Source organism: Pelobates fuscus, chromosome 2 (genome assembly GCF_036172605.1).
Source record: "Pelobates fuscus isolate aPelFus1 chromosome 2, aPelFus1.pri, whole genome shotgun sequence".
In the NCBI taxonomy this organism is placed as follows: domain Eukaryota; kingdom Metazoa; phylum Chordata; class Amphibia; order Anura; family Pelobatidae; genus Pelobates; species Pelobates fuscus.
The window spans coordinates 318,149,598-318,158,887 of record NC_086318.1 but is presented as its reverse complement, the minus strand read 5'-3'; the positions used below and the strand labels follow the sequence as shown (position 1 = coordinate 318,158,887).

Sequence of the window (9,290 nt, the reverse complement as noted above, 5' to 3'; positions counted from 1 at the left end):
GGATGCTTGTGAAGTCGCTTGAGGGCTCCGGGGTCAGGGAGAGCGGCCGTCTCTCTCTGACTCCAACCCCAGTAGGCCGCACTTGGCTTTCAGCGCCCCTGGCCCCAACGGGTGTCGAGATGGTATCAGTCGGTTCACTGGTGCACCCCCGACATGGGTAGTGCACCCTGGGAGGTCCTTGGGATATGTAGCCGCCGCTTTTCCCCCCCAATTTCTGCCCGCCAGGCAGGAGCTCGTGTTACCCACGTCTGCATGGCTAGGTGGTTAGGCTCCGCCCCCCACAACCACAATTTTAATTTAAATAAATAGATACTGAATATTTTATCCTTGACCCTAAATTAGTTTAGTTAAACTTAATTTTATAATTCAGTCCAACAATTTTAGCTTGCTGAAGTGTGCCCTCTTTTTTATTTTTCAAAAACTGAAGATTTCAATAAAAATTGGCACTTTAATAAATTAAGCTTGTTACTCCCCCATGGCTGTCAATTATACAACCTGTCCTGTTACTTTCTAATAGATAGTTTAGCTCAGTGGAGCGAAAATCAAGAGGCAGGCAATTGCCCAAAGCACCGGCCTTACAGAAATTTCCCATTGAGCTGCATTGGGAAGTCTGTGATTGGACAACAACAGAAAGTCTGGGCTAGGGAAGAAGGATAGGGCTTGAAAAAGCTGCAAGCTGTTTTTTTTTTGTTTTTGTTTTTTCAATTCTTTATTTTTCTCAAATCACAGTACTTATCAACATGGGTTCATATAGCGTATGCTGTTTGAACAATGCTTGGACAGCATGTTAGAGAGTAGGTTATACAGCAAAAGATAAATAAAAGCCGTGTAGCGTTGCTTGTGAGTGTGTTAGTGAATTGAGGTGTTTGTTTTTGTGGTATAAGCCTGCCTAAATGTCGTGTGAGTGGTGTTGCCACATAACTGCTCGTCCAAAGTGCGGTACAGGTGGTAGGTATATCTGTGGCTGATGTGTATGTCCCTCCCTCAGGAAAAGGTAGTGGGATCTGTGCGCCATTTAAAGATAGGGAAGGGGTGGGGAAGAGAGATTTTCTGTAGTGTTGCCATTAAGTGCCTGGATGGTTTTAGTACGTAATCTATGCCGTGTGTATATGGGTGAAGTGGATGGTACTACTGAGTATGTCCTATTCTGAACGGCAGTGTCATTGATCCGCTCTGTACCTCCGCTGGCTAAAAGCATATACAATAGATGGAAGTACGGCAAAAGTTAAATAGTAAAAGCATAACTATAAAAATTATATAACAATAGAAAAATGTAACTCCATCTTATGATCATGGGGTCATCAGAATTGGTAGGGTTAAACAACTGGGACAGTTCCTGGCTGTGTAGAGGATCTTGAGTAAGAGCTCAGCAGCCACTGAGACCCGGCATCCTCTCAGTAAAGTCCCGTATCCTGTGGATGGCGTGGGTCCTGCCGCCCGAGGTACGAACTCCTTGATCGCAGCTAAGTCCACTTGTGAAAGGTTCCTGCCTTCAGGGGTGGCATGAAGGGGGAGTCCCAGCGATCGCAAGTGGTCCTCCAGCTCCTGATATGTTTCTGCGCGGAGAGTAGTGTCTTGGGCTGTTATTAGGACCGTGCGGGAGGGGCCCCATCTATATGGCACCTCTTTAATGCGTAGCTGCTTAAGTAGTGGTCGTAGGGATTGGCGCCACAGGAGTGTGTTCCTGGATAGATCCGGAAAAAGGAGCAGTGAGGCGCCCTCAAAGGTAATGGGCGTCGTTCCCCTCACCGCGGCTTGTAAGAGGGCCTTGTCCTGTAGGGAGCTGAAGCGGAGGATGAGGTCTGGAGAAGTGGAGGGTGGTGCATTGGTTGGTTTGGGGAGACAGAACATACCGTCGAGCCTCATGTTCTTGGCTTGTTTTGGAGGTAGGTGGGCTGCAAAGAATCACCTGATAAAGTGAGGTAAGTCTGACAGTCCCACATTTTCCGGCACTCCCCTGAGTTTTAAGTTGTACCTTCGCCTCTGATCCTCCATGGTGTCAAGTCTGCGGTCGATCTTTAGCCGGTGTTGGTCCAGAGTAACTAGACCCTTCTCCAACACAGTAAGCCGGTTATCATGCATGCTCTGGGTAGTTTCGAGTTGGGCCAGTTTGGTAGTCGTGTGTTCGACTGCCTTTTTGAGGGGGGCTAAGTCGCCCGCCAGGTTCGTGCGGAGTTCCGCCAACATTGCCTTAAGTTGCGCTGCGGTGACCGGGTCTCGGCCTGTGGCGGCCTCCAGTGGGACATGGCCCTGCTTCGTAGCCAGAGTGATCTTTTCCATCGGGGCAATAGCCATGTCCTCCAAGGAATAAGAAGAGCAGTTGTTCGCCAGTGCCATTTTGTCCCATGCGGCCCTCTGTGAGCTCCGGAATAGGTCCCCGATATCACGGCCCGGTGGGCTCTTGTCTGGCTTTGATTTTTTGTTTTTACGGCCCATTCTTGTTCTTGCAGTCAGGGAGCTGTTTTCTGCGAGGTTAGCAGGTCTCTTTCTCTGCAATTTCAGCCGTTTTTGGGTAGTTTTGAGCGGAGCACAGAGAGCTTGCTACCATCCAGGTTCGCTGCTAGGCTCCGGCCCTGCAAGCTGTTTTTAGATATACTCTCAGTAAAAAATAAAATGCATTTATGCTTTCATTGGGGGTATATCTACTAAATAGACATTTTTAAAAATATATTTAGGCAGTGGAGTATCCATTTACATAGCATTCTTTATTGCCCCGCACATTACAGAATGATTTTGCCCCATTCACAAACTTTTGTTAATTACCCACTTAATCATCTGCTTTCTATTTTATATTCTTTGTCTACCAGAAACATTAAAAACCCTGTTTTTAGAACAGCCAAGAAGCTGGCTAGTACTATTGCCATCTAAGAGAGGCACACTCTCAGAGACCAAAAGACAAACAATAAAAATGTCTGTATTTATCATTAGTTTAAATGCATTTCCGTAATACTATCATAATAGAGGTCGTTCAGAAGACCAATTCTTGCTATGTTCTCACTCGCCTACAAGATTTTTAATAAAATAACTATTACTTCTGAGGAACAGAACCAGGCTGTCTGTCCTTTTCACCATAATGTAATGCATAATCATGTATACACTTTCAAAATTATTTGTATAATGACTGAACATGGATGGAATGCACGTATTTGGCTACAGTCTTGAATGTCACATCATAGTTTGCATTGTTAAGCAGAAGATGTGATACGAAGATTGGAGACGGTTTCAGAAATCAGATGTTTTCGTGGAAGATTACTCTGTGATTTACTTTAATTATTCATGACATTTCACCCTTCCATATTGTAAACTGCTTTTATAGTAGAAGTAAAATAAAATGGTCTCCTTGCAAGCACATTGTTCTCAAGGAGACAAGCTCTTTATAAAGAAAAGTTATTTGTTATTTAAATCATTTTTACTGAAGTTGTTTATTTCCCTATTTGTGTTTCTAAAAATATACCAACAATTGTAAGGCATTTAAGAGAAGCTTTTTTTCAAATCACTACAATCTGTATTAAAATTCATAGCTAAATAGACACAGGTGCTGATGTGAGCAACGTACTAATAATGTATAATGTGCTCCTTGCTTTAGTCGATGTGGAGAGGATTGGACTGCTGAATTAGTTCCACAATTAGATATTTATTTAACCATTACTTGCTTTTCCTAGAAATTTTATGGTACTTTGAATTGAATCAATGCTCCTGTAGATATTACATACTTAACAATATGTACCATGATAGGTGAGCAGAGTCATGAGATTTCTTATGAAAAGTTAGATTTAATAAAAAAAATTACATTTTATTTTTGTAAAAATATTAAAATTAATAATAGAAGGAATGAAACATCAGTTTATACACTTTCCACAAATTATCACAAAAATGGGTTTCTGAAGCATAAGGCAAGTCATTTAACAGTTTTTCAGTTATATATATATATATATATATATATATATATATATATATACATATACATATAAATATAAAAGCACTCACAAATAATATTATACAGATTATTATTACCATCATTTAGAATTATTAGGATCCATTTAGAATTATTAGTATCATCCGTTTAACACATAACAAATTCGACATACAAGAACAAGATGTGACGAGGGACCTGTTCAAAGAGGTTACAGTCCACATGATGTGGATTATAATTTATACAAAAAAGTAAAAAAACGGAATGTTTCTGAAAGACAGGTGTAAAACAATGTCCAATTATATAGAGTTCAATTAGGGATTTTCTAAAGCCATGGAAACGGTAAGAAAGCCTGCCAGAGCATGCAATGGCAATCCATTATAACTCCTTCCTTATATGATATTTATATATTCTCTTCCTGTATGGCATTCTGCTACTTATGATATCTTCGAAGAGGAGCTGTTCGTGATAACCACGTCACCTTCATTTCCAACACTTGAAAGCTCTGTTGAAGTCAGTAATGCAACCTTCCTACCAAAAACCCTGGCCCATTACCTCATTGCTACATTTGATTCTGCTCTCTCTTTCTCTCCACTCACATTTACTAAGTTTTGCAGCTTTCACCTCTACAAGATTTACTTGTTCTTAACACTAAAAGCAACCAAAAAGCTAATCTACTCTGTAGTTGTATCCTATCTAGGTTACTGAAACTCAATTTTATTAGTTTAGCCCTTCTACCACCTATCTGTGCTCCAATCCATCATGAACATTCTACAAGACATGGTTACCAATTTCACTGGTTATCATTTGTTTTCTAAATATTGCCATCGCCTTCGTCAGGTCCCCATCAATTCCACAATATAGTTCAAAGTCTTTACCTATCAATCTCTAACCAAATTCTGTCCCACTTCTTCTCAGTTCTTCTTGCTTCTCTTAGATGTCAGCTTGTGAACACCTATTAAAACATGGACCATTTTTTCACGGCTAACCACCATGAAGAACATGGTACATTTGTTTCAGTGTTTGGTTTATTAAGATACAATGAACTGTTGCAGAGAGCACCTGTGGCATTCACTCAATCCTCCCACAGCCAGGGCACTAGGTAGTGTACAGTGAATCTAATGTTCCCCGCTCGCAGCTTGCAACCTGTAACTGTTCTTGGACAGGGAAGTATGCCTAAAACCACCACACAGATCTGTAAGCAGATTAGGCAATAGAACATACATTCCCCATCAGACACCCAAGGCAGTTGCAGTTATTTCAACTGGTAAATCTTGTTTTCGAATACCATAGTTCACGAATAATGACATCATCCATGCTTTTATTTCCCATAATATATGTCCCAGTGTTGCCCTTACTGTCTTTCCCTTAACCTCTATCCCAGATCACATTATCATAACCTCTTCCCAATACTGCACTAAACCTTCACTAACAGTACATTAACTGCGATGCTTCGTGGCTATTGGTTGTACACCCGTGTACTGATTCTGTTGGGAGAGTACCTCGTCTTAACTGAGGTCGATCTGCCCTCCTCCTGACGTGGGTCTGTTTACAATTCCATGGCTACCGGACCACGCCAGTCAGAGAAGGAATGACATCTAAATAGACTGATACAATATCTGTTACATGTTAGTTTCAAAATTCGCAACAATTAATTCAAACTAAGGAGTACATAATCAATTATCCCAGAAGGATTACCTAATAAATATAGAGACATATTTGAAATATAGTGAAGCATATATGGCAATTTTATAAGAATATTCCTATAATCTAATAACTAATGAAGTCATTCATTGAAATAATGTGCATGAAGTGTTGAAAAAATACTATTAATAATTAAAATGCTAATATATATATATGTTTCAATAATAAATACAGTGTATAGTATATGGTTATATAAAGTGCGTGGTTACTAGAGTGCATAACTATGGACTATGTTATGGGATGTTTCAGAGTCCAAAGTGCATATGATGCATTAAATAAAGTGCTTTTGAAATTGATAAATAAAGTTGTAAAGTGCTAGATGGGTAATCAAAGAACCATATATAAAAGAAAGAAAAAAATTAAAAGGTGCAAAGTCTAATTTCTGAATTTGGCCACACAGTAAGACTTAAGGACCATTTCAACAAAATCCAGAGACCCTTAAGTGATCCAGCGACTCTAACATATATACATCCCTTTAAAAGACCAAGCCAATTTGATCCACCAACAAATCAACTAACAATTAAATCTTTCCTGTCAACGGTTAAAAACCGGGAAATTTAAAGAGTTATTCGCTATTAAATTGAACTCCTCATGTGAGGTTCATGGTTTCCAGTTTACTCAAATAAATCACATTTTAGAGAGGAAAAAGTCAGCTACTGAAAATGTTGCAGACAACAAAAATAAACAGAAAACCACACCTCCCCCCTCCCTAAACAGCTTGTAGGTTATGGTAACAATGAGCACCAACAGCGACCTGGAACGCCAGTACAACAAGGCTATTTCGTCAGATTCTATTCCTGCGCTGTTTGCCGTTCTGTATGCAATAAAGTTGTTGAATCTTGCCTTTTCAAAGATGGCGGCCTCCATTGCGCCCTTGGTTACTGTACGGCGTTTATGGAAGATTTACCGGTGTTCTCGGTATATCCGATACGGTTCCCGGTGGGGTTTCCTAGGGCAACACAAAATACCCTGCTTGTGGAGTCCGAGGGCAGGTTAGTGTTAATGGGGGGGAGGATTTGGCCAGGAACGTGAATGAAGGGACTCTGTGAGTGTAGATTAAATGAAAGGCTAGCTGGAGCTGGTAATAGCTGGACCTTCACACAGTCTGAGCAAAGTCTGCTGTCGATCTGACGTTATAGGATTCTCGGAAAGAATACAATTCTTTATACTTTTCAACATGTCCTGTGACTTTATGCTGTTAAGTGGCTACGTTTGAGAAACATTAAAACATTAAAACAGCATTATTTGCTGTCATTCGTTAAAAAAAAAATCACATCGAATTTCTACTAATGAATGCAGTGCAGCTGTAAACTAACATGTTATAATTTTTTTAAACACTATAATAGCTGGAAAATAACAGTGAAGCACTGCACACCCACAAAATAATAAAAATAAACAACACACAAGCATATGGGATGATTGTACCTCAAAGCCCTGCCCTATAGTGTAATAAAAGTCAAGGCAGTAATACATCATAATACATCAACAGTGAAGCCCTGCACACCCACAAAAAAAATAAACCGTACACAAACATATGGGACCATTGTATCTCAAAGACTCGTCCTATGTAGTGTAATAAAAGGCAATAATAATACATTATTTTAATACAGTTGGTTTAGACAGCGCAAGTATATAGATATATAGAGAACTAATTAACACTAAGCTCCTCTTTTGTTCTGATCACATAATTTTTTTTTCTATTTTCCAGTATTTTCATGTATTGTTAATTTTAAGACTTGGGTAGTATTTTTCAATTTTTTTTTTTTTTTTAAACAATCTTCATTTTCAGTTTTATCAGATACATAAAGGTAGGAAATGGGATATTATCGATAATGCTAGTCTGACATGCATCAAAGATCAAAATAGAGAAATTCTTCCAGTTAAAATATTTGCCCAACTGTAGAGTGTTGAAACAATCCAGCTATTTTCTAGTTGTTTTTTGTTTTGTTTTTTTAATTCATTCGTTATTTCTCTTTTACTCCAGGATATAGGTAATCAGTGGGCATAATGTATTACAATACTAATTAAAGTAACCAATAGTCAAACAAAAACCAAATTAAAGGGACACCAACACAACTTTAATGAGTTTGATAGATTGTTTTTTCATTAATATGCTGTATTTTTTTTTTTTAATTCTTTATTTTTATTGTGCACAAAGATTGACAAACAGCCTTGGTTCGCCACAACAGCGGTGTCAACGTATGAGTAACTTTAGTTTGCAGTACAGGTGACATATGCTAATCAGGCACATTTTAAATTTTGCTAACAATCAATTGATACATCACGGCATTAGTGAAACATATAAAAACTACTGCGCTTAACTGTAGAGTGAGTACTAGGTTATCTAAGATCTGACTAATGTTTTGTTCAATTGCAGGGGTGCAGACTCAGGGCCGCCATCAGGGCATGACAACCATAACGGTTGTCATGGGCCCGGCGGTCCTGGGGGGCCCGGGCCCCACATTTCATTTTTGCACATATAGATAGCGATTATCGCTATCTATATGTTCACCTCGGGCCCCGGCTACCTGTAGAATGCAGACGGGGACCAGCCAGCACCATCTTAACTCTCCAGCTGCTCCTGCCTGTAACTCTCGCGAGCACCGCGGCCGGCAGAGCGTTGTCACGGGTTACCATGGCAACGCTCCGCGCGGCAAACAGGCACAGCTCGCGAGATTTGCAGGCAGGAGCTGCTGGAGTGTTAAGATGTGCTGGCTGTATGTTCACCTGCGGGTCCTGCATTCTACAGCGGCTGGCTACCTCTACCAGACCACCGGACCACCAGGGATGCAATCTCCCCCCTCCCTGACCAGGTAAGAAGCAGGGAGGGGGGCAGAAAATGTAAATACCACCAAAAAGGCTCTCCTCCCACCGCCCATCCCCCATGCAGCCCCCTATTTTACATACAGCCCCCACATTTACATACACTAAAACCACAACACACACACACTGCATACACACACTAAAACCACAACACACACACTAAAACCACAACACACACACTAAAACCACAACACACACTAAAACCACAACACACACTGCATACACACACTAAAACCACAACATACACTGCATACACACACTAAAACCACAGCACACACACTAAAACCACAACACACACACTATAACCACAACACACACTGCATACACACACTAAAACCACAACACACACACTAAAACCACAACACACACTGCATACACACACTAAAACCACAGCACACACTGCATACACACACTAAAACCACAACACACACTGCATACACACACTAAAACCACAGCACACACACTAAAACCACAACATACACTGCATACACACACTAAAACCACAGCACACACACTAAAACCACAACACACACTGCATACACACACTAAAACCACAACACACACACTAAAACCACAACACACACTGCATACACACACTAAAACCACAACACACACTGCATACACACACTAAAACCACAACACACACTGCATACACACACTAAAACCACAACACACACACTGCATGCACACACTAAAACCACAACACACACACTAAAACCACAACACACACACTAAAACCACAACACACACTAAAACCACAACACACACTGCATACACACACTAAAACCACAACATACACTGCATACACACACTAAAACCACAGCACACACACTAAAACCACAACACACAC

At 40.4% G+C, this 9,290-nt stretch overlaps 1 protein-coding gene across 1 annotated transcript in view; it reads left to right on the top strand.

Moving 5' to 3' along the window:
- The first annotated feature begins 6,464 nt into the window (after positions 1–6,464).
- Positions 6,465–9,290, top strand: part of AFG1L (AFG1 like ATPase) — a 179,273-nt gene continuing 176,447 nt past the window's right edge. Inside the window, exon 1 of the mRNA XM_063443531.1 lies at positions 6,465–6,609. Within this exon, the coding sequence (XP_063299601.1) occupies positions 6,471–6,609 (139 nt within the window). The 5' untranslated portion in view covers positions 6,465–6,470. The remainder of the gene's footprint in view (positions 6,610–9,290) is intronic.